The 26987-nt window shown below is 36.4% G+C and overlaps 2 protein-coding genes across 2 annotated transcripts; one reads left to right on the top strand and one right to left on the bottom strand.

Moving 5' to 3' along the window:
* Positions 1-2194: 2194 nt before the first annotated feature.
* On the bottom strand, positions 2195-18773 carry LOC112570556 (calcineurin subunit B type 1). Its single transcript, XM_025249067.1, has 6 exons — positions 18685-18773; positions 14789-14828; positions 10266-10442; positions 9825-9884; positions 9455-9639; positions 2195-9060 (listed from the first exon to the last, which is right to left on the bottom strand). Exons 1-6 carry the CDS (start codon positions 18685-18687, stop codon positions 9013-9015), a joined length of 513 nt encoding a protein of 170 aa, XP_025104852.1. The 5' UTR covers positions 18688-18773; the 3' UTR covers positions 2195-9012.
* Positions 18750-26781, top strand: LOC112570554 (elongation factor 1-gamma-like). Its single transcript, XM_025249065.1, has 11 exons — positions 18750-18841; positions 18982-19131; positions 19370-19433; positions 20937-21079; positions 21308-21451; positions 21608-21737; positions 21877-22022; positions 22368-22432; positions 23372-23544; positions 23695-23819; positions 26476-26781. Exons 1-11 carry the CDS (start codon positions 18830-18832, stop codon positions 26626-26628), a joined length of 1305 nt encoding a protein of 434 aa, XP_025104850.1. The 5' UTR covers positions 18750-18829; the 3' UTR covers positions 26629-26781.
* Positions 26782-26987: the final 206 nt, after the last annotated feature.

The following is a 26987-nucleotide window of genomic DNA, read 5'->3' as shown; positions in this document are numbered from 1 at the left end:
AAGCAAAACGTTAAGTCATATTTTCATCTTGCCCAGTATAGGAGGATCAAGGGCTGCAAAGGGGGACATTCCAATCCCTGATTCTCCCTCAGTTCAGGATGGAAAAAGATTAGTATGCTACTAGAGCAGGGGTGGGCAAAGTTTTCTTTTTGTATGCCAGTCTCAAAATTCTAAGCTATGCGGTCGGCCCGTTAAATACCAAAAGGCTACATCAGGTGACTACACAACAAACCTAGTGATAATGGAATGGACAACAAATGAGCACATGATGGCGTTCACTTACCAAATTTATTGTGCAAAGTGAATTTGCTCACAATAACACTTTAAAACAAACCCTTCTTTTGAAGGCGGCCACCCCCAATGCTCTATATCGGACATGTCAGCTGTATTAGTTATCTCTGTACTTTGTTTTAGAATGTTATGGACTGCCGATTTCTAATGCTGTTGTACTTGATAAATTAAATTTCATTCAAATTAATCTAGACTGAATAAAAATATAACAAGTGCACTTCACATTTTGGCAGAGGGGCCAGTCCAAGGGCATCTGCGGGCCGTAGTTTGCCCACCCCTGTACTAGAGCCTATTGTGTACTACTTGATCCTTGAAGCTGATTGGATGAGCTTTTAAGTGTAAAGGGACAAAAAAAAAAGTCTTGGGCTGCAAGAAATTTAGTGCAGAAAGATCAAACAGTAATAGCAGTACTAGAGCATGCATGAAAGGAAAGGGCTGGACATGGGGTCACCTAGAGCAGGCTTCAGCCGATCGACATCTGGTTAAGGCCTTATGTGCAACCGATGCAAGAAGAGGATTAGATATAGAGTATGCAGCAGTACTGTATGTTAACATGGACCAAACATCAATTCTACCAAACAAAAGTAATTTGAATATTATATATGCACAGAATAATAACACAATAATCATACCCTATGGAAAATAACATAGGGCAGTGATGATATTCATTGCTTTCTTAGGGAGCAGCCATCTTCCATATGTCGACTAAGTTTGGGTGAAACAGACCCTAGATCAGCAACCTGCATTAAACCTATGTTACTAAAAAAGAACATTCGATTGTTTGATGGATTGCTTAGTTTGAAAATTCTGTTTAGGTATAGCTGTTAAAACTCATACATTTTTAAATTTGACAAAATGCACCTTTTTAGATATCATTTGCCTTTTTTTAATTAACATATTTAATCTTCAATTGTTTCAAAAACATACCCAGACACCCAATATATGTTATTACATATTCCTATTTTATGCAACTGAGGGGAAAAAACCCACTGATGAACTTTAAATATGGAGACGAATATACGCGCATTGATACCTCTATAGCTCACAACATTTTTAACTTTAAAAGTGCACAGGACTCAAGACTCTGGTTTAAAATCATGGCTGAATCTTTTTGTCACACAGCTGTGAGGTAATGAAAATTTGAAATGGATACAGATTAACAGAGCAGTGTTAAGCGCACTGATCTGTATTATGGTAGGAAATCGTAAGTCTTGCTGATATTGGAATCTTACAAATTTTAGGAAAGCGTTAACATTATGAAATAAACACTTTAAACAAATGCCTGGAGAATACTTGTTAGTGTCCATGCAAACATGCTTACTAACCATTAACCTATTGCTAGCAAGATTATGATATCTAAGTATTACACAACATAATTATAAGAAAGCTTCACAAAGCAGTAAATATAAAATACATGTCCAAAATTTGGAAAAAATTTTATTTTTTTTTATTTTTGCAAGGGAAAATCAGCAATAATATATATAGTTTAAAAAAACACATTTGCTTGACATGTAAAGGGTAAACAATGATTCTTGAATGGGGAGAGGGACAAGAAATAAAAAAAATGGGAGGTGCAATATAGGGGTAAGATTTGTATTGAAACATGAGCCACTTACAGTGTCAAATGTACATGCATGCACTGACTCGCAATACAGGTCACACATCCAGACCACATTCAAAGTCGTTGCAAAAATATACATGAATTAAGTAAGTACAAATTCTCCGATTGAACCATTTCCCAGATTAACAAAAGAACTCAGACTCACAAATTGACAACTTTCGAGTCTATGCTTGAACTTGAAAGGTAAAATGATACACAGACTAAACAATGGTGTCAACAATATATAATCTGCAGAAACACCCAAATGGAAGAAAATTATATTGAAAAGGTAAGGAACAAGAGTGTGCTTAAAGGTTTTTATTTCAGGCTGTTTGATGACAGAGGGATCAATGCAATTAAGAACTGTGCTGCAGCATTATATCAACATTCATGATAAATACATACAATAGTATTTAGTATATGGGAAATAGTGTAAATTACAGATTAAATTAAAACAGTGAAGGACGTATAATGCTTGTGAATGACGGAACCAAAGAGCAGCGCCAAACCTTTAGTCTACAACACAAATGAGATTTAGTAGATCCATGTTGAAGATGCAAAAATGCTTTAAAATGGGAAGATATTTAAATTCTTATTAACAACATTCCACAGATTAAAAATTTTCTAGCTAAAATTTGTAAAACGTGAAAATGTAGCAGGTATAAAAAAGGGAACACTTCAACTCTGGGGTTAGTTTTGCATACATAATGAAAACGAAGGATGGAGAGGGGCTAGATTGATACAGATGTGCTTGGAGTATTTAAGAACAAATTAGTCAAAGCAGACTGATGAAACCTTTCCTGTGGTCAGTTAGCAATTCATATACTTTCTATGGGGCTTTTTCCAAAGTAATCTAAAATACCAACATACTGTCCTAACCAAGTTACCCACAAAACTTGGTGTTTTTTAAAAGCAGGGTGGGTGGAGGTGTGATCTAAATTTAAGCAATAACAATACCAATGCAAAACATGAAAAAAGTTAATATTGGACTTGATGTAGATAAACAGAATTAATAAAATGTGCCTTTTTGATTGACTACATAAATACTTCTAGCTAGAATCTCATTTACAGATCTCAAGCATTTCCTTTTTATATATATATAAAAAGCCAACCTCCATATACTAATTAATGACTCCAACAAAAATGTGAATCACAATTTTAGGTGTTGCTTAGGTCTTCTCCACACCATGACAGAAGAAATGTTTCTTGCAACAACACTGATGCTGATGAGAAGATGCACACATAACAAGAAAAATAAATTGGTTTTTATAAAAGAATATTTAACATCTTGTCCAGTTATGTAATCACATTATTTTGACATGACAGGTGTAGTCCTTTCTTGAATCAGTGTGTCCCAGAAACAGGAATTTGGTTTGCACAACATGTAAGCATGAGTCATCTTTGTGGTGCATCCTTCAATGACTGAAAATGATCCTTTCATTGTCTGCACATATAGGCCAGTTGATCACTGTTTATTGTGTGATCACATGTGGCGCATGTTCCCAACAGATGTTTAAAATTCAAACTGTCTTAATAACATTACTGCACTAAAACATTACAATTTTGTAGGCAGATGAATACTAAGATATGGTTATGAAAATGCATCTCAAAGACTTCTGACCTTGGCAAATAATTTTTAAGCTGCTGCAACAATAAATGTAAATAATGCAATAACAACTTGCCTTACTATCACTGCTGGGAATTATAGCATACCTGTTAACATTCTTATACAATAAAGACAAAATGATAACACTACTCTGTAAGACTAATTTATGACACCCTGCCTCCAGAAGCACAATTAAAGTATGTAATAACTATGCCAATTAATATCATTGTGGCAATTATTCTTAAATCATCAAGAACAGATGTCACTTTCCTGTAATTTGTAAAGAATGAGCTGTACAATGTAGCAAAAGGCTCAGTTAGTTAGGATGTGTTTTTTTTTTTTTTAACTGATGTGGCCATAACTTGGAAAATAAAAATAAGCGGTTTTTTTTGAAAAATCATTTCACACCTTACTTTAAGGACTATCATAGCAGTTTACAAAAGAGCAAAAACCATAATATACATGGAAAGATAAACATTCCTTTCGAAATAATAACTCACAGGGAAAATAAAAACTGACATTATATGACACTAAAACTGAGATGACTGAAATGCATTCTTATCAACACTTGACAACCACTATGTCTATCCAGATGTTTTCCCCAACAACCAGTTCAGGTGGACTATCATAGCAGGTTATTGGCTGATACAAGTCAAGGGATGAATGAATGAAATTTATTAAGCAAGGGAGCAACATCTTGTATTAAGAGAGTGTTGTTAATACAAGATGTTGCTCCATTGCTTGATAAATTTCTGGACAACACACAGGAACTGAAGAGATGTATTTAAAGAGAAGCTACGATCAAAAGCGTCCCATGCTCTACTGTTCACTTGGTGGTTCACTGTGTTCAGCATATCAATAACATTAAACACTGGCCACATTGTAAATGCAGCAATGGCTAACAATGGCTCCAGAAAATGTTTTGTCCTTTGTATCACATGCTACAGCTGCTGAAGAGTACAAAAGTTGTTCATTTTCAGCTGTTTTGCACATGAGCTTTATTCTCAAGTTCTCCATAATGATGTCAATCACAGACAGAAAACAGTGAAAAATGCTATGGCACAGAAACAAAGACTTTTGCTTTTGTTACTATACCTGAATATGATCATAAAAATAATAAAAAGAAATACCAATTATTAAACAGTAAATGAAACAAATCCCTATTCTAATAAATGAATCTTGTTCCTAAAGTTCACTTTTCTGTAATATGCAAACAATTATGCTGGATCATTGAAATACCATGGTTTTCTTAAATATTTATCTTATGAGGAGGTAACCAGTCTTGTGCACTTTATCAGTCATTAAAATAATCAATTCATTTAACTAATGACTAATCATTATCATGGGGGGCATTTGACAATATTACCACCAGCTTTTGCTTTTTCTCTCCATTCTCTACCATTGACCAGCAGGTCCCAGTCCACTTAAGTCTTAAAGACATATCAATTAAAAAAATACTTTACACAAAGCAAGAAAGCAAATTAGATAAACAGCTACAAATGCAACTCAAAGCAATATGTTGGGTAAACCAAAATGAAGCAATAAAAAATAAAGAAAAAGATGCTGTAAAAGTCTGTGAAGGTGGAATGATAGCAGCATTGGATAATACAAGTTTAAAAGATGTTTGTGAAAATATTTGTCAGATTCTTCTGTTGAAACTACTATGACCATCTGCTGGCGAATGCAAGCATTACTTTTGAAAGTTTCTACCACTGCAATTATTTCTGCTTGATATAAATTCTATTATAATCTATTATGTCTAGTTTTAATTCTAAAGAATAATATATCTTGTCAAATTTTTAGAAAGTATATTTTTTGTTAACAATGTACTTATCAAAACAGGATTAAATGTATCTATCCTACATGACACCAACAAATAATTGCTTAACTTGCTAGTTTTTCTGCTATGGTTTTTTAAAAAAAATTATTTGCACTAACACGATGCATTTTCCTCCACGATAAAGATCTTCTCTAAAGAACTGGTGTATAACATTAAATAAAAAAAAAAACAATAAAATCAGAAATATTTATGGTTAAGTTTTCAATATAGTCTCTCTGGCTTCTTTCCTAAATGAGCATAAATCCACAACCACATTTGATAATCTTCTGCTGTGACTAAATGCCCATTCTGCAGAGAGACATGTTACTGTTCAGACAGCAATTACAGTGTGATTATGCATGTATGCACAAAAACTGCATATAAATTTGTTGATGTCGCAGAAAACAATGATCAATGATACACTCACAATGTTTCAAAATTATTAATTCACTTGTGCATGCACACAAACACACACACCACCTTATCAAACTGAGCATTGCCAAAAATTATCATAAGATGATAAACTTTTAGATTATTACTGAAGGAAAGAGACTTTCCCTTTTTCCTATCTTTAAATTTCATGCAGATTAAAACACAAATTAAAAAAGATTTACAAAAATATTATCCTGTACTTCCACTGACCTGAAATTTAAGTGGACATTTTGGCATCAGCAGCGCTACTTCAGTTAACACAATGAGCTATCTTCCTGCTGGGTTATATTTAGCTATTTTACAACCTTACTGCCCATCCATCATCAGACAAGTATAATACTATCTTTTAAGCCAAAGACTGCACATCTACTGTCAGATTATGTCATAACTTTTACAAAAAGAGGGAGGAAAAACTGAGCATTACAACTAAGAAAGTCAACTGTTCAGTCATGTCTCTTCTCATCCTAGTTTCTTCTACCAAACCAGCAATAACATTCCATGAAATGGGTTTTGAAATTTGTATGAGAATGACAGAGATGAGGGGCATACTTCAACAGAGTGGACGAAAAAGAAAAACAGAGGTTGACTATAAGAACTATACATAAATGCCATACACCAGCTGAAAAAAAAAGTAAATGTCCTTCTCCGCAAGGCAACTAGGAATGGAAGCAGCTGTTGAAAAACAGACCTGTCATTTAAATGCACTCTCGTGTCTTATCTAACACTTTTGAGTGCAAGCATGAAATTTAAGCAGGACTGAAACTCTCTTGTATTCTCTCTGTTGGACCTTGGAAAAAGGGGACTAAACAAGATTTTCATAATATGCCCAGCAGCGAGCAACACACACACACAAAAAAACCACAATAAAATGTCATCTAATATGCTGAGTTGTCTGAAACCTAATTACAAACTGAATCATTATGATCAGATGTTTAAGTTATTAACTAACAAAGCAGGTGATTATCACTTTAACATGTTTAAGATTGTATGATCGCTTACAAGGTTATGGACATCAGCTGCTCTTTTTTTTAACTGGTTGTCAATCACCACGACAGCTTTTAAACAACAAAATTATGCATCTATATAAATTATGCAACATCTAGCATTTGAAAATGGGAAGCCCACCCACTTGATCCCAGAAAGCAGAATGTGAAGTGTTGCACAAGCTGAAGTCGAGTCATCTCTATAGTGTACAAGCTATTTCTACCACAATTTCTGTAGGCAATAAAAGTAACCTATGCAGTAAATCGTGCATCACTTTGCTCAGCTGAACTGGGATCTGAACAAAAAACTTAAATTCTTTACATAACAATACTAATCCAACTCTCGTAAAATAATAGAACAATTTTTCTGAGCTTGTAATCATGCAATGCAATGCATTGTTTTGTATTTTTTTAATTGAGTTAATGCTTCAAACACAGAGGCTTTGTATATCACGCTATTCAATAAAGTACTAAAACAAAAAAGAAGTGGTTAAAAAAAAAAATTTTGGCAAACTGATTACGCCAAGAATAACAGTATTCAACAAAGACAATGCTCGTATGATAACTATACAAAAATTTATAAATGACTATATCCGCTGGCATCCTGGAAATTGTATATATATATAATATAAAGAATCATCCTGTTTATTGATACTGCTAGCATTATTGCTAATGCTTTAGATGTGGAATATACATATATGCAGCATTTTATAAACAGAAATATCTGTAAGGAGAATTAACTTTTTTCAGCATTTCTCAAGCTGCACCACGTGTTTATATATAAAACTTGTTTTTTTGGAATAAAATAAGAGAATTAAAATTTCAAAAACCCATGCTAAATTATTTCACCCAATATAAACTGACTCTTCCTTTATTTTCTACCAAATGTTATCAACAAGCCACTGAACGTACCAGTGACACACATCCCTTTTCCTGGAAAAGAACACAAGTACATGTGCTGAGGTATGTGTGCAAATGCATTGGTGTTTAAAACTTGTGCACACATATGCAGGCATGTGTGAGTCTGCATCTTTTGTGTTTATTCCTTATATCTCAGAAACATTCCAAACTGATCTTCAGCTAAAAACAAGCTAAAACAAGTAACAACCAACCAGTGGTAACTAAAAGCAACATTAAAGACCTCACAAAGCTCAAAATCCAAAGCAAACAACAACAGCCCTTCAAGCACCAGTACAGACAAATTGCTGCGTGCATTATTTCTTATTAAATGCCAAATCTCAGATCTCTATGCAGTGCAAACATGGGGTGATCAACATCTGATAACATACTGCAACATGCAACCTTTCAACTATGACCCCAGTACAATCAAAAATGCAGCAGATAATGTATGCTAAATCTGCAGCTAAGCCAGATTCTAGATGTAATAACCCATACAGACACTTCACTCTTGATATTGTGGCCAATCTGCACTCTGTCTCAAAAAAGTAAAATCCTTAAACTGTGCACGCTGCCAAGGGTTCACTGCTAGTACTGCAATGCGTCCACCGGGAACGTCTTTGGATCGTCAACCCTTGCATGAAATATACCACAGGCCAGCCTCTTTGCTACAATGTTCACAATCAATGCTCATATAGACAAGCTTATGTACCACTTAAATGTAATTAAGTACTGACATGGTCAATTTCACTGCATACTAGTTGAAGCAGTGAAAGGGAATCTTCTCTCATGTCAAACTGTTATTTTGCTAATTAACTACGTTTATTTCAGCTACTGGCCATAAATCTTTTTTGATATATTTGCTAAAACTGCAAAGATATCAAAAATATCAAAGAAAATGATTCACACAAAAGGCAACAGATCTCTGGAGACTTAAAATTAACTCCTTTTTTTTTTCCTCTTGGTTTTACAAAGGACCAGATGCTGCCTCCATGTACTATCATATACTATCAGAACTGCTGCTTCTTCATCTGATGGCAATCTCCTAAACACTAGAATCTAAAGAGGCTGGCCTGAAGGCAGGTCCAAGATGAAGCCGTTAATTTCACTTGTCGAGGACAGAAGCAGTCATAACCATGTCTCTGTGTTCAAACAATTGCCGTTTTTTAATCAAGAAGTCTTTCAGAAGCTTGATGTCAGTGTTCAAATGGAAGTTGCCAATCACATGGAGTCCAGCTAAAGAGGTGCGTGCATTCTGTGCTGAGGCAAATGACTGCCGATACTGAACAGGAGCATCTGAAGATTTGCTTGCAATAACAAAGATGTGGAGGAAAAGGTGTCATGTAACAGTAGTAAAAATGAAAGCTGTGAACACAGTTGGAACCTATACATCCACCACCATTTTCTTATGAACATCCATTGTACCTACAACCTGCAACAAAAGCAGAAATAGATGGTAATGGTGGCTTGAACTGGAGTACAATAATTTCCAACTGTGACCTTCGTCTTTGCCTGCATGAGTATGAACTCACCATGTAGGTGCACATATGTGTTGTCTTGTGTCATGTAAAGTGCAGTAAACTGATTTTATCCTATCTAAGTAATATAAAGTTAACTGATAGAAAATAAAGCTTACAAATTAAGCTAAAGCATCTCTCTAAGCTTTGAAGATAATTTCTCATTGCCTATTGCTGACTGAACTTGTGAATGCCACAAAAGAATTTAAGAAATTTGTATAATCTAACATCTACAATGATCTGGCACAAATGGAAAACCAAAGCTCAAATTAAAACAAGAATACTAGGAAACATGATTATACAACTTACTGCACAAAATTCCTCAAATGATATTTTCCCATCACCATCAGCGTCTGCGTGAATGATGGTTTTATCGACAATCTGCTGCAGTTGGGTGTCTTTAAGGTTGTTACCCACCATCATTTTCAAAACTTGGAACAGCTCTCCATTGGAAATGTACCCATCCTTATCCATGTCGTAAATCTTGAATGCAACTGTTGAGCACAAAGTGAACATTATCTGAACTCTGCATAAATTTGATGTTCATTCAATTTCTGTGTGAAAATAATACCATCCAGCTGCCCTGTTAAGCACACAACAGTAAATGTCAAACAGAAAACCAAACAAGTCTGTTTCATTTCTTTATATATTGTGCATTGTATGGCAGTAGGGTACTTACATCTCAACTTCGATTCTTTGTCACCTTTTACACTGAACTGTGAAATTCCTTCAATGAATTCTGTTTAAAAAAAAAATAATAATTAGCACTTGAGACAACTGTAACAAAATGTTATTCAAACACACCATAATCATAGCCAGCTCTTTCCTTTCCATGAAATTAATTTCACAAGATAAACAAGATTTAAAATGGATATACAAGAGAGAGAGAGAGAGAGAAAAGTGATTTCAGAATCTAGAAGTGTTCAAGGATGCCATGTGAAACAATCAAAACCAGGTTTTTACTGATAGTATCATGGCATCTAAGTGACAGTTTGCTGATTCCATAACCTTTATTTCTTTAATTAGTAAAGACAGTCTGGCCAAGTTCCTAATCATCACCTTAAAATTACTAATCAGAGTATCATGTTAAGAAAAAAGGAAATGCGTGAAAAGGTTCCACCTTTAAAATCTACTTCTCCATTGCCATCTGTGTCAAATATGTCTATGACCCTCTGAACGAGAGGGTTCTGTTGTAGCTCCGGTAAAGACATAAACTCATCTATGCTTAAGGATCCAGAATTGTCCAGATCCAATTTGCGAAATCTTTTTCCAAGGCGCTTGATTTCATCAACATCAACTGCAAACAAATGCAACAAAACACTGCAAACACTAGCAATAACCATACCATCATTGTGCTACAAAATCATCAAAGTAAAATATATAGTCTAAAACAATTTCTTTGTTCAGAAACATCTGTTCCAGCAACCTTGACAATTGAAAATTTCATGAACAGTACAATTTTCATACATTCTAAAGATAGATATATTGAATGACAAAACCTGAAGTTTTATGATTCATAGGCCTGACATAATAAATGCTAAATTTGTAAAGCACATACTCACACTCCTCAGGAGTATGCTCTTAGTGCTTAAGAACAAGAACGAAATATGGACAGCTGTCATGGATCTAGTCAGAGTGCTAGGACTGGGCGCGTGTGTAGATGAAAGCGTGCAAATGATGGACGTTCTCTAAATAGAACGTGATGACATATAGTGACGTCTAGAAATAGTGAGGCAAGCGGGAGAGAGGTTGAAAGGGATATGGAAGCAGAAGGACGTTAGAGGATTTTTAGAAGAAGGACGCTGGAGAAAATAGAGAGAAGAGGGACGTTACGTGAGCGAGTGGAAGAAGAAGAAAGTTAGAGAGCGATTTGCCAAGACAATGCGATATCAGAGATCGAATGTACTAATGTGAACGGAGAAACGACTGCCAAACAGTGAGTTTATACGTTGTACTTTGTGGGTGCGGAAATTGGAGAAAAACCATTGTGTTGAGAATAGTTAGGATCTATATTTTAATTTTTGATCAGTAACAGACTCGCACACGCGAATCATTCTTCAATTGGAACGAAAAAACACGCAATTGTCCGACCCGCTGGTGAGTTGGAGAGAGCGAAAAACAAGAGGCACCGGCGGTGTCGTGACAACAGCATAAGAGGGACAGGAAAACAAAGAAATAACATACGAGCTATAAAAGAATAAACAACTGTACTAAACAAAGAATAAAATTAAATACAAAAAACACAAAGAGAAACCAAATTACAAGAACAAGAGCTGAGAGTAACATGATATTGCAAAAGGACTAGCATTATGAGAAAGGGTGTTAGGAGTAATATTTACGGAAAAGGTCCATTTCAGTACGTATTTAAAGGATTAAAATGATGACATACGAGACTAAGACCAGAACAAGCAGGGTTTCACCAGGATAGGTCATGCACTGACCACATTGCCACCCTCTGTATCATCGCTGAGCAGTCTACTGAGTGTCAGTCCTTCCTCTATATAACTTTTGAGGACTTCGAGAAGGCATTCGACAGTGTAGACAAGGACGTCATCTGGATAATCCACTATGGCATTTCACCTAAGCTGATAAATATCATTCAAAGGTTGTACGAAGACACGTCCTACCAAGTTATTCGCAACAGCAAACTCACTAAAACTTTTGTAGTGAGGACCAGCGTAAGACAGGGTTGCATATTATCACCAACAATCTTCCTGGTGGTCATAGACTGGATTATGCGCAAGACAACCCAAGACAACACCACTGGTATCCAGTGGACCTTCACTAAACAGGTAGAACACCTGGACTTTGCAGATGACATAAGTCTCCTATCTCATCGGCAACAACATGCACACACCAAACTGAGTAAGCTAGTAGAGGAAGCAGAGAAGACTGACTTAAAGGTCAACAGAAAGAAGACCGAAGTAATGAGAATCAACAACAAGCAGGAACTCCAAATCCAACTTCAAGGAGAGAACATCATAGAAACAGACTGCTTCAAGTATCTGGGAAACAAGGGCGGTGCAACGGATGATGACATCAAAAGCCGCATCAACAGCCTACGCCCTATCTGGAACCCCCGAGCATGATCCTTCCACAGTAAGACCAGCATCTTCAACACCAATGTGAACGCAGTCCTACTGTATGGTTCTGAAACCTGGAGAGTGACAAAAGCCATCAACAACAAGCTCCAGACCTTTACAAACTGATGCCTACACCATATTCTAGGATAAGATGGCCTGAAAATATCTCCAACAGCAGCCTGTGGAAAAGAACCAACCCGAATGCCATTTGCCAAGATATCAAAAAATGCAAATGGGGCTGGATAGGAAACCGGCACAAACCAACTGACACCATTGCCAAGCAGACACTTGACTGGAACCCTCAGGGGAAAAGGAGAGTTGTGAGGCCATACAGACTTGGAAAAGAACAGTAGAAAGTGAGGCAAAGGACATCGGAACGACATGGGCCCAACTGAAGGTGGCTGCCCAAAATCAGGTCCGCTGGAGCAACAAGGAGTAAACTAAACTAAAAACTAAAATGATGACATAATGAGGATGTATAGATCCAAAAAAAAATTTTAAAAAAATTTCAGTTCAGTTTAGAGATAATGTCCCTCTGGGGTCTGCAAATGTAGCCCTAAAACTAAAATAGAAACACTATGCCCAACTTACAGTCACTCTGCCAGAACAGATCATAAATACAGATGTCCACAGAAAAGAAGCAAATCAAGAAGAAAAAGAATAAAATCAAGAACATTTTTGTGAAACAGGTCATCTAAGATAATCAGTGTGAAGTTATATCTATAGCGCCATATGGGCAAGCTCATAGTGCTTTACAAAATGAAAAAAAAAATCACGCACACAATGCAAACATGTTTTCTATAGAGAGCCATGTGGGAGAAAATTATTGCAGCCAAAGTTGCTCAAATCATCAGAAAAACTGTAATTCAGGCAGAAAATGCTTATATCCACACTATAATTCAAGTCATAAAAGTGATCTAATTGATAGAAGTCTGGATATTTTTGTGTTGCTTACATCATTGCCTGCATAATGCCTCTTTGAAAACTGTTAGTAAAGAAGCAGTGTAAATCAACTAATATGGTAATTTCAAAATGTTTAACTGTTTGTCATCCTTCGTGAGTTGCAAATCCAAATCTATATAATGCCAAAACACTGCTGTAATAGATCAGTATACTTAGGTTAAGTCATGGAGTTAGCTCTAAACCACATCTATATCACTCCAGCTAAACTAACTAGACTATTAAAGTATTTTAAAGTTTGATAAGTTGGGATTCAAACACTAGCTTCCGCCTATACTGGCTATCTGCCACTGAAAACAATGCTGTTTCCCTGCCAAGCTTTTGTGGCTATGGGCCCACGAAAGTTATATGGCTTAAAGCCAATGCTTACTAACACCTTGTAGTATAGACTAGATTGTACTAGCACTACCAAAAATTAGGATTACTGCTAGATGACCAACATTTATCTTCACTTTTACCATCTACAACTGAAAAAAATGTGGCAAATGTAGTCCCATGACCTTTTGGCTCTTGGGAAAAGGTTCTAAGGAAGACACTTATTTCAGGGCCAGGGTTGGTATTTTTTAGGCAAAAGCTTTGCCCATCTTCACACTCTTCATACCTTCCTTTTACCACACTCAAAATGGTTGGGCTCAACTGTACCACAAGGGTGTCAGGCTGGCTAGAGTGCATGCTCTGTCGTTGGATGCAATCACTCTAACCACTGGGTTATCCTCTACCCACACTACAATGAAACCCTCCAAAATTACCAGTCACATGCTCGACTGAGCACCCTGATTCTATATATGATGTGCATCACGTGCATCACATTTTTTAAATATAAAATGTAAATGTTTGTCTCCCCTCTTTCTCAAACCTTTTTAAACAAAAATGTGTTGAAACTCTTTCATGGAAGGATAAATTGCCACATTCCACAGAGACTGTGATGCACAAGACAATTAAGCAGACATGATTATTTTGATGTAACATGAACATGTGCCTTGGAGAAAAATGAAACAGATATAACTAAACCAGCATTTGTAAATAACTGCTTCTTGGAAAGTTCTTGCCCCATTCCTTTTCAACTCTTTGTCTAGTTTAACTGAAGACTTTCTCACAAAGAAGTACACCAGGCATTAGTTTCTGGAGACCACATATCAAACTGATAAAGAGTTTTCTGTCATGTGATTCATACAACATATATAACTACTAAGACCCAAGAATTTGTATATGCACAAGGTAAATACAATGACTGGCTGATTTCATATTTTAGCAATTCGTCTCATCCACATCAACATTTCTTGGATTTTTTCCTCCTTTTTTTTTTCTTTTTAGCAGGCATTTTGGGGTGGAAAAGAAGTTAAAGGCAAATGTTAGTGAAACCAACCGATCAGAAAGATTGTTATAAAACAACAAATCTAAAACTTTGCTAATCTCAAGATAAATGTCCCACAAAATTTTCCACTTTTCTTCCAGAGCTATCCTGAAGGGTTTGTGCATTACAAAACAAAACCAAAAAAAACACAATATTACAACTAGCATTTTTCCATTTCATGGCCAAAAGAAAATCCCAAGCGTTTACAAATTGTCACTGTTTTTAGCCAATAGCAACTGTACTTACATGTGGAGCATAGCTCCATAGGCAGACTGTTCTCATTTCCCTGTAAAAGAACACATTCTGTTTAATGTCTTATCCCAGATTACTTACATAATACCAGTAAGAAAATGAAAACCAGGCTAAAACATTGAAAATGCTTCAACAAACCAAAACAAAAAGGGACAGTATATAAACATAGTTGAATGTTTCCCCAAATCCCTATTACTGCTGTGGAGGAGTGATAGAGTTGTGTGTGCATAGACGAAATCTTGTTAGGCAACAGACGCTAACATTGGCAGCATGATATTGCTATCGTTCACATGCAAAAATGAAGGTGCAAACAATTACTTATTAGCATAGAAAGGATAATGCAATAAAGAATGGAAAATCTCAGTTCCAAGAGATGTAACGATAGAAGTACAAAATTTATAATTTTGAAGGTAAATATTGAATTTGTACAATTGCATAAGACAACAATACCATGTAATGAGTCACAACTGCAAATGTACTCCATCAAGAGCCAACAAGCCTGTGAGATTACTGCTCTTTCCCTTTTCAAAACAACCAGATGTAGTACCTTTGAAGATGAATCATATCGAACCCGTGTTTCTACGAGCAGTCCAGCACCAACAGCCAACACTATTACAGTGCACTGAGTGTAATGATATATGATAAAAGAAACAAATTCTATGATTTCTGTGCCACAATTTCTAAACCCACACCCAGAAAATGTTTGAAGAAATGAAACTAATGCATTTCAGGCATAAACTGAAAATCCATGAAACTATGTGACAAGACTGCCTCTGTTTTCTTTGCCTAAAACATATTACTTTTACAGTTTGATTTTCTTAAAAGCATGTTACACTATATCCACTGGATGCACACATACGCATGTTATATGATATTGTTATATTGATATTTGCATATCAATTTATTATAGCTTTCATGTACAATTATCATGCATGTACTAGGGTTTTCTGAAAAGTACACGTTATCCTAGATTCACTGGATGTATGTACTGTTACCCTGATATATTAACATATCAATCTATTATTACATGTACTATTATCGTGCATGAACTGATTCCTGCCTAACCTTTGAATTGGTAGCATCTGAACAGAACATGTATGTAACGGATAAGTATTTAGTAGAGGGGGTTAGGAGGGAAGATCGACAACCGTGGTTGATCTGATTTAGCGTAGTGGGCTGGAAGTTGTTTGCCCTTGAGCAAATGACGTAAACTGGGACGTCAAAATAAGGTGACGTAAAAGATTGAGGAAAATAACGTTAGAGAAAAAACGGAAAGCAGAGAGCAGACGGCGGAACCGAAGTGAGAGCTGGTGGATTTTTCTCGGGACTTTCTCGCAACTGCTGCGACAGCGGAAAAAGTATTACGGAAAGTAATACCGTGGGTAAACTACAGGTGGATGTACTTCACAGGTCGTGAGTCACTGTAGTCCGTGTTCGCACCGTGGGGGAGCTCTGTGGCTTGGGCATCCCGCAGTACCGTTTCTTGGCGGGGTCAAGAAACCAAACACTGGTATCAGCGAGAAAAGAACAGAAAAACTTGGTGCAAGACTGGGGCACCGACTTCCATCTGTCGCCTGGAAGGGACAGTTCTTCACAGCCTGAGAGTAAGCGCCGGTGGAGGAAAGGTTTCCTCCCGGCCTTCAGCGAATCTAACATCATCCGGCCAAACACCTAGGAGGCGGCCGCATGCGCAAGACCGAGACGTTCCGCTTGTAAACTGTGGGTACTGTGAAAACCATTTATTTTCAATAATAAATAGACTTCGTGGAAAGAAGATCAGTGGGACTAATTGGATTAGAGGACTTGGGAGGGTCTCAAAGACTTTATAATAAGAGGTTGACGTTTCATCGGGAGCGAACATTGGGTTCTTCATCAGTGACAATAATTTATGAGAGTCGATTTTATTGTTACCTTTAATACTATGTGGGATGAATGATAACATATTGGTAATACATCTTGTGTGGCGAATGAAGGAGTGAATCTATCAGTGTGGATATTTTGCCTTTGTTTCATTTGACATTGTATTTGAATTGAATAATTATTTGTGCCTCTAAGAAGGTACGCCCACCCTCAAGCGATCAGGATATTTTGGTTTGTGGAAAGAATGCGCATGTCTGCGGACGGTCCGTGACAATGTACTATTATTTTAGCACATACTATAAACTCAAGTTCACTATCTCCTCCAGCCTGTTCCTTGTCACTCAAGTCACACAAACCAAAATGGTAAAACATTTCTCTAATGAAAGATGATCAAAACATTTAAGTGTACATATCTTGACTCAAGACCACATAAAATCAAAGATGGTGGTTAGCAAAAAAAAAACTTTACTTAAGGATGCATCCAGCTATGTTCATTACCAACTTCCTTTTAATTCTCTGATAAAAAGGAAACTAGCCTTTATCCTTTTTCATATGTAACCTGATCAGAGGGAACAATATTATCCTATTAAAAAAAGACAGGGCTCATTAACAGAGATGACATAAAATAAAATGAACAAGCCACAATCGAGCCTGCAGCATCAAGATTAGCTATTTCATGCCTACAACAAACTGGCAATACTAGAAATAAGTAGGAAACTAACACAGAGCTCATCTAGAGAAAATCCCATGGTGGATACTGCACTTAAAAAGAAGTATATCTCCATGCAGGTTGTATCATTAGTTATATATAACCTGCATTAAGATATTGCACTTCTTTATAATAATAGTATTAAATTCTGGGCCCTTCCTTGTGCAAGCAGTATCATGAACATAAGAGAGCATAAAATTCATCAGCTCTCATAATAAATCACAAAGAACTCTTCAGACAACAGCATACACAATCCATTAATCTAATCTAAACTATTAAATTTGCTGACTTTTTAAATCACACTATGCCTGGTAGTGATGATAGGAACATTTCTGAAAATGCTTTTTTAACCAGGTACACATTTATATTTTTTTCCAAAAATGATATATAAATTATTTATGTTCCCATTAAATATAAGATACCATACTCAAATAACTTCTACACTTCATAGAGGAAAGTAATACACGGCTGCTTCATGCAATCTCAAAAGTCATAACATAATAACACCCCAAATGAAATCATGATGTACAACTAAAAAATCTTAAACATCTCACATCATTTAACCCTCAGTACCTGCCAATTATCTTCCATTAATAAATAAGATAATTATACAGAGGTTACAATATATATATGTATTGTAAAGCACAATGCATAACTGTACACAGACAGCACTAAATCTTGATTCAAATATTAAAACAGCCTATGATGCATATTCTGTTTGTCATCGATTATACAGTCAATATCAAAGTTTACTGTGAACTTATACTGGGAAGCCCACCACCCCAAGAATTTTTTTTCTGCAAAGCGATCATCCAACTACCTGCTTACGACAGTGCATTTCATAAAGTTGTATGCCAAAACAGACTTATCGTCACTGAAAATTCTACAAAATAACAATGCAAAAAATGTTATGACATAAAAAAAAGCAGTTTATCTAGATTGGGATTGCTGCAGAAATTGATTTTTATGAGTCTGGATAAACTCCAATGTCGTAGCACAGGTTGTATGAAGTAATACTACCTCATCAGAGACGCAAAATTAAATAGGTGACATTTCCTTATTCATTTGTGTTTATTTGCGAAGAAAGATGTAAACCATTAAAGATTAAATATACACCTTTGGCTCTGCAAAGCATGTTTGCTTTTGTAATGATTTTCTTGCCAGATAGCCTTATGTCGCTACTAGTTAGGTTCTCGACTACTGATAAACTGTTTCCAATTAGCAAAACTGGAATCTTAAACCACGCCCGCACACACCTTGACTGCAAAAGAGCACTTTACCTAGAATGTCATAATAAGGAAAAGCCAGTAAAAAAACCTACCATATTCGATAATTTTGTACTATAGTACGAAATACACAGCTCTCTCCGTCAGGGGAAATGTCATCCGGGCACTAAGCGGTAAATGTGTACATGCGCATAGCGACAGACGGAACAACAACGTCACTTCCTTTTTAGAACTGCCGACATGGCGACAGGGGTAAGAATGTGAGACTCCTGGCACAAAATCTTTTCTCATCCTTTTTATGATCCACCGTGCCATATTTTATGATTATCAAGCTTTCTTGCGGACTTAAAGTTTTCTTTGTTTGATTGCATAATGATCGTATTTTTTTTCAGACACTTTACACTTACCCAAAGAACTTCAGGGCATATAAGGCCCTCATAGCTGCCCGGTACAGTGGAACAGATGTGAAAGTTGATCCTGACTTCAAATTTGGAGAGACAAATGCATCTGCAAACTTTATCGCAAAATTCCCACTAGGCAAGGTAATAATCTATATTCACATTGAATGCAGTCAATATATTTGCAATTATGTTAAAGACTCCGATGCTGTGTTGCAGAGAATCTGTAATTGTAAAATAATAAAAACAAGTGCATTTCATTAGTTTAATCAAAAGCATCACTCATTTTTAATGTAGCAACAAAGCACAATTTCTGTCACTTTCAGCAGTATGTAACTAAAATTATCAAGGCGCTAAAATCTGTATTCTTTCCCCCCTCTAGGTGCCGGCTTTTGAATCTAGCAGTGGAATTACTCTTTTTGAGAGCAATGCAATTGCCCATTTCGGTAAGTAAGGAGACAATACTGTTCTAAAAAGAAAAAATCCATGCTTAAAAAGAACCTGTAATCCTTGTTTGCAGAGTAGGTAATAACATAACTCAGTTTGTGGCTTTTGATGGGATTGCTTTTTTTGTGAGCTTGAGTCTAATCTGCAGCAGCCTTTACCTATGCCTTTTCATAAGTAATAATAACATGATTGAAAGAATTGCTTAACAGTGTGAGAAACTGGTTCAAAACGTCTCCAACTTAAACATGGGGATGCTCTTAAATTCCTTTTTTTTTGTTAAACTTAAGATCAAAGAACAAAATAAACCAGAATTCACTCCATCTCGAATACTATGTTGTGTATCCAAAATGAGGCATTTTAACATTTCCTGTCATTGTTGATTGTGTATGACAAAATAAATATAGTAAGCCCTCTTTTATCACGGGAGATGCTTTCAAGAACCACCCGTAATAACTGAAAATCCATGAAATAGAAAAGGTATATTTATGTATTTACACATTATATTAAGGCTTTATAAACCCTCCCCCTTACTTTTGAGCGGTCTGGTGGCGCAACGGTTAGCGCCTGTCACCAATACAGTGAAGGTTGGCTGCCCAGAGTTCATTTCTTGTCTCGGGCACGCTGTTCTTTCTCTGCACGTGGCATCTGTTTACAGGGCTGGCTGCTTGCCGTAATATAGCCTCAGTTGCTGACACGGCGTAAAACAACAATTCCCTCCCCCTTACTTTTACGCTACATAAACCTTTCTCATTTCGTGAATAACCATTCCCACACTGTTGTGCGCATGTACTGTACCTTTACTATAAAGAAAAGAACAAACGCATAGTATGTACTGTAGAGTAATGCACTACCTGTAATAGAATGAAAAAGTACACAATGCAGCACTCTCTGGTTGGTCACTTCTCTAGCAACCAACCAAATGTGTGTTTACAATTGTGAGTAGGCGTGTAGCTTCTCAGGCAAGCGATGCTGCTTCTTGTTTAAGAGTAAATACATGCACTGTTTACTGTAATTTATATTAATTTTATTATTTAAAATATTTCTTAATTAGAATTAATATCAGTAATATATTTATATACTTTGGGCTTTTTATCACCTAAAAATTTATAAGCTATATATATTTTCCACTGATCAAATTTTGCAGAAAATCAGCAAAGAAGCATAGATCCGCGAATCATTTTTCCATTTAATTTCTTATAAAAGCCCAAGAATTAGTGAAGCTGTGAAAGGTGAGGCACGAAGTGGCGAGGTATTACTGAAGTGTCAAGTACACATACATATGTTCCAGAAATGCTTGTCAGACTTAAATGCAAGTTTAGGCCTTATAGCTGCAAAATGAGCTGTCATGATGTAGCCTTATTTTCAAGAGTAATTTAAAGATTTGGGCAGTGAGAAAACTGTTTTTGGTTAATGCTATGTTAGCCACTTGTCTAGGTGGGGAAGGGGTCCTGCAAACCAGGTGGTTCATATGTGAAGAGCACTTCCTGTCTATTGTGTTTCAGTTGGAAACACTCAGCTTCAGGGAGCTACACCTGAGGCTGCGGCACTGGTGCAGCAGTGGATAAGTTTTGCTGACAATGAAATTTTACCCGCAGCCTGCACTTGGGTTTTTCCTTGCCTTGGCATCACGCAGTTTAACAAACAGGTATTTTTTTCTAATTTTAGGTTTGGTTTTCCATCTTATGCTAGTCAAAATAAAATCCTATTTCTTTGCAGGAATAAGTCATTCATCAAGCCTGATGTTGGGTAGCAATTCTTTTTGGTAAGATCTACAGTACTTGCAAAAAAATGCTGGAAAACTTATGCGTGGTTTTCTGATGTGTGATAGATTTTGGTGTCTTTGTGCAACAGCTCTGACATGTTAATGTTTCAGGACACAGAGAAGGCAAAAGGACAGATCACCAAAGCATTGACTGTGCTGAATGATTACTTACTGACTCGCACATACCTTGTGGGAGAAAATGTGACTCAAGCTGACATCAGCCTGGCTTGTAATCTACTGGCTCTATATGAAAATGTAAGTCTGAGCAAGATTTATATTTAAGTCAACATTTAAAATCTAATGAGTTCACTATGTGGTATGCTTCGTGTTCAGTAAACGTGTTGTGTTGCTATTCCAGAGATCCTGTGGGTTCACATGTTATATATATATAGGTGTGTGTGTCATTTGCAGGTGCTGGATCCTGAATTTCGCAAACCTTTCCAGAACGTCAACAGATGGTTTTGTACAATAATCAACCAGCCTAATGTCAAGGCTGTTATTGGCGAGTTGACCCTCTGCACCAAAATGGCACAGTTTGATTGTGAGTGATAGAAAATGGTGCTGTTCTTCTTTTTGAGAAATATCAGACCATGTGGGTTAAACATTAAATATTTGACCTTTCTATGTGCAAAATGCTTCCTTGAATATCTTGATGTCGGCATTGTAACCTTTTGTAATAGCTAAAAAGTATGCGGAACTACATGGAGCTCAAGGTGGACAAAAGAAGGAAAAGAAAGAAAAGCAGGAGAAGCCAACTAAAGAAAAACAAGAGAAACCAGCAAAGGAAAAACAGACACCCAAGAAAAAGGAAGCCGAACCTCCACAGGTATGGTGACCTTATGATGTTTCAGTCTTGTGTGTACAAATGCTTTGATGTGCGTAAAGTCTGCATAAAACAGTCACAAATTATGCATTTGCCTGAGCAATCTTCCTGGTCTTTAACATCACGCCTACACCCACAACACAAGGACATTTGACAGAAAATTATTACCGTGATGAAGTGATTGTACATTTCCAAGTTATGGCTGTTGCAAATCTATTAAGCATGCTAGAGGTGAAAGGGCACTTTAACATTTCATCTTTACACAAGATATTTCTTAGCCAGTTTTTTTCATGATTTTGTTGATTGCAAAGTTACTCTGGTGTTGAGATCAATGGTATGCTTGTGCAGGCAGATGAAGATGAAGAGGCAAAGCCTAAAGAGTCTAAAGACCCTTTTGCAGCTTACCCTAAAGGGTGAGTATTTTTGAAGGTGGTAAATTAACCTGCCTGAAAGAGTTTTTCACTCGTTCCACACAGGCAAAAAGCAAAGCAATTGAAACGTAGTGGTGGGATGGAGTACAACATATTCCAGTATTTACTCCTGTTAACCTACAATAAAAATAACATTTAAGTCACATGATTTTCATGAAATATTGTCACGGACCAGTCCATGTTTTTCAGAATATTTAACCCTTTTGCGACTCGGGGACTAAAAGTGTTTGTTGAATGTATGGCACAATTGATGAAAACGTTTGATAAGAAAGGACAGAAAGTGTTTGTTGAAGTGTTTTGGTGGGAATGAGTTGTGGAAATTAGCTCAGGCCCCGGGATGCAGAAGGAGGAAGGAGCCACTTGGTGTCACCGTGGAGTACCTCCCCAGTTTTTGCTTTATTTTTCTAAATTGATATGAAATTGGGTTGCGACGCAGAAATTAAATGCCCGATTAACTGTTTTAGCTTCCTACGGGGAATAATTCATAGAACAGTTCCTAAAGGTGCCAGGTGTTTTTTTTTCTTTATTTTTTTTTTTTTTTTTTTTTTTTTTTTCTCATTTATTCATCTACACACATCGCAGTGTATTGTGTGACACTACCCTGTTTCATTATGGTATGTGAAAATGGCAGTGGTTGTGAGAAAGTTTGATTCTGTGGAAACAAAAGAGTTAATAGGATAGGTCTCTTTAGTAGGGTCCTCTTCCATAAGGCATGTGCACTGCTGCCATGCATGCATATGTAAGAAAAAGAGGAATAATAATGGGCAGCTGGATGTGTTCATGATTGCTTAAGCACTAATAAAGCTGTTCTACATACCTGATAAAAATCTCTTTGCCATATAAATATGACTGCATTTTTCTTCTTGATGATGTCAACAGGCAAGATGTTATTATGTGAATGAAAATATGTATCTGTTAAAGGACCTTTGACATGGATGAATTTAAGCGTGTATATTCCAATGAGGACACACTGACTGTGGCAATTCCATATTTCTGGGACAAATTTGACAAGGAAAACTATTCTATTTGGTACTGTGAATACCAGGAAGATCTTTCAAAGTTCATCACTTTCATGTCGTGCAACTTAGTCAGTGGTGAGTGTTGAGCATTTTCTCAGTCTGCAAGTTGCTTTATTCGTGGGTTTTTTGTTTTGTTTTTTGTTTGTTTGTTTGTTTGTTTTTTAGTAAATGTAAGGGGAAGACTGTAATTTAAGGTGTCTTCATGTCTGTTTTTATCTTATTCAGGCATGTTCCAGCGTCTGGAAAAACTCAACAAGAATGCTTTTGCAAGCATGTGTATATTTGGTGAGAACCATCAGAATCAGATTGCAGGCCTATGGATTTGGAGAACTCAGGAACTTGTCTTTACCGTAAGCATTCTCACAATAGTATTTCGGTTACATTGTGTCTACTGACAGTGCCCCAGATAGAGCATTTTCCTGCATATGACTTATGTGCCCTCCAAGTCTTACACTACCATGTTTTATTTTCCTTACTGGGTGGTGCTAGTTCCTGAGGGAAGAGAAAAAGGCAATCCGAGTCCCCATCCAACATTTTTTGTGCATGGGGTTTACAGTTGCCTTACATTTTTATAGAGGCAGTTTTATTAAGTGGTTATTCAGTACAATGATGCTACCCTTGCAAGTCTTGCAATTTTTCAAATATATTTGCTACTGTGACTTTTGTAAAACCTTTTTAAATCAGCTTTACAGTCAGTCATATGCACACACACACACACCAGAAAACATAGATAAGGTTATGGAATTATTTAGTACTCACATTTTGTTTGAAAAAGAGGTTGTGTAGAAAAAAGGTTATAAAATTCTGTTGAGTATAATAGTGTAGATGAATGATTGTGATTATTATCACCTCCAGTATCTCCAAAGTAACACTTTTCTTTCATAAATAATTTTCATCTGGATGAACACTATGATGAATGAGGGATCTGAGTTTATTTGAAGAAACTTATCACTCGCCGTACTGATATGTTCATCTTTTCCAATAGTCTTATTTTTTAATAGTACATCACACACGCACACCAGAGAACATAGATAAGAGAATGGACCTATTTAGTACTAACATTTCGGCAGGGAAAAAAGTATAACCAAGGTTATTAGATTCTGTTGAATGTTAAATAAGTGATTGGGATCACTATGACATCAGTCATCTTTAAAGTGGATGAACACTATGATGAATGAGGGATCTGAATTTATTTGAAGAAACTTATCACTCGCCGTACTGATGTGTTCATCTTTTCCCATGGTCTTGCTTTTGAATAGTACAGTACAGCACGCACACACACACACATATATCAGAGAACATAGAGAATGGACTTGTTTAGTACTAACATTTCGGCATGAAAAAAAATGATTGGGTCATTATGACTTCAATCATCTCCAAAGTGACACTTTAAAGTGGATGAACACTATGATGAATGAGGGATCTGAATTTATTTGAAGAAACTTATCACTCGCCGTACTGATGTGTTCATCTTTTCCGATGGTCTTGCTTTTGAATAGTACAACACGCACGCACACAAACATATCAGAGAACATAGATAAGAGAATGGACCTATTTAGTACTAACATTTCGGCAGGGAAAAAGGTATAACCAAGGTTGTTAGATTCTGTTGAATGTTAAATAAGTGATTGGGATCACTATGACATCAGTCATCTTTAAAGTGGATGAACACTATGATGAATGAGGGATCTGAGTTTATTTGAAGAAACTTATCACTCGCCGTACTGAAGTGTTCATCATTTCTGGTGGTTTTTCGTGATTATTTTAATAGTGCAGTCCCCCTCTTTATCTTGCCAATTAGCATGTTTTTCTACTTCTCTTTCATGATTTTGCATTTGACTTTATAGGTTTCTAAAAAAATTTATTTGAAGAAACTTATCACTCGCTGTACTGGTGTGTTCATCTTTTCCGATGGTCTTGCTTTTGAATAGTACAGTACAGCACGCACGCACGCACACATATCAGAGAACATAGATAAGAGAATGGACTTGTTTAGTACTAGCATTTCGGCAGGAAAAAAATGATTGGGATCATTATGACATCAATCATCTCCAAAGTGACACTTTAAAGTGGATGAACACTATGATGAATGAGGGATCTGAATTTATTTGAAGAAACTTATCACTCGCCGTACTGATGTGTTCATCTTTTCCGATGGTCTTGCTTTTGAATAGTACAACACGCACGCACACAAACATATCAGAGAACAGATAAGAGAATGGACCTATTTAGTACTAACATTTCGGCAGGGAAAAAAAGAAAACCAAGGTTATTAGATTCTGTTGAATGTTAAATAAGTGATTGGGATCACTATGACATCAGTCATCTTTAAAGTGGATGAACAGTATGATGAATGAGGGATCTGAGTTTATTTGAAGAAACTTATCACTCGCCGTACTGATGTGTTCATCTTTTCTGGTGGTTTTTCGTGATTATTTTAATAGTGCAGTCCCCCTCTTTATCTTGCCAACTAGCATGTTTTTCTACTTCTCTTTCATGATTTCGCATTTGACTTTATAGGTTTCGAAAAAAAATATTGGGAACTCTATGATAATTGATGATTTTGAATGCGTTTGAAGCACTTGCTGTTCTGATGTGTTTATCTTTGTTTGATAGAAAACCTTTTGTCATTTTCCCACCCCTCTAATGCATAAATATATTGCATGAAAGTAAGGTGTAGCTGTACATTTTGCATCAAAGTTCAAGCAGCAGAAAGTTAAGGTTTTTATTGTGTATTTACAATTTTGGATTCTGTACTGTACCTTTTAAAGAAGGGTCAGATAATAAAATTTGACATATCTAATGTGGCATTTTTTTTAAATAAATAATTTACTAATTTTATTATACTTAGGTTTTTTGGGGTGAACACAATGATGACTGAGGGAGCTGAATACCTTTGATGAAAATTATCACTCGCCGTACTGATGTGTTCACCCTTTCTAGGTGAGGTTCCTCCACCTAGTGCTTGTAAAGAAACACTTAGGAGATTGGTCTTTTCTGTTGCAGCTTAACCCTGATTGGCAAGTGGATTACGAGTCATACTCCTGGAAGAAACTAGATCCTGATGCTCCTGAGACCAAAGAAATGGTCAAAGAGTTCTTCCTTTGGGAGGGGAACTTTGGTGGGAAAAAGTTCAACCAGGGTAAAGTCTTTAAGTGAACATTTCCACTGAGCAGCCCTAACCATGGCAAAAAACCTTATGTGATACAGTTCCAAGGATTTTCTGCACTGTCAAGTTCTCCTGATCAGTTAATGACTGCTGCTTGTGAAGGCTTGACAACGCAAATAAAGTGTCCAAGAGTTTGACTTGCATTTGCTGTCTGGTGTTTATTTACATCTGAGGGGTGACTCTTGGAGCTGATAGTTAATGAAGGGATCGTTTACACCCAGCCTTGGTGGCTTAATCTGCTGATTAAACTTAACCTATGGTGGTACCTTTAAAGTAAAAGGTACTAAAACGTGGTTCACCTCTCAGGTGGTCTGTGTTTTGATAATGCCTACCTACTAAGGACAGAGAA

The sequence above is a fragment of the Pomacea canaliculata genome, linkage group LG8 (genome assembly GCF_003073045.1).
Source record: "Pomacea canaliculata isolate SZHN2017 linkage group LG8, ASM307304v1, whole genome shotgun sequence".
Taxonomy (NCBI): Eukaryota; Metazoa; Mollusca; class Gastropoda; order Architaenioglossa; family Ampullariidae; genus Pomacea; species Pomacea canaliculata.
This window is presented reverse-complemented; position numbering and strand designations above follow the sequence as displayed.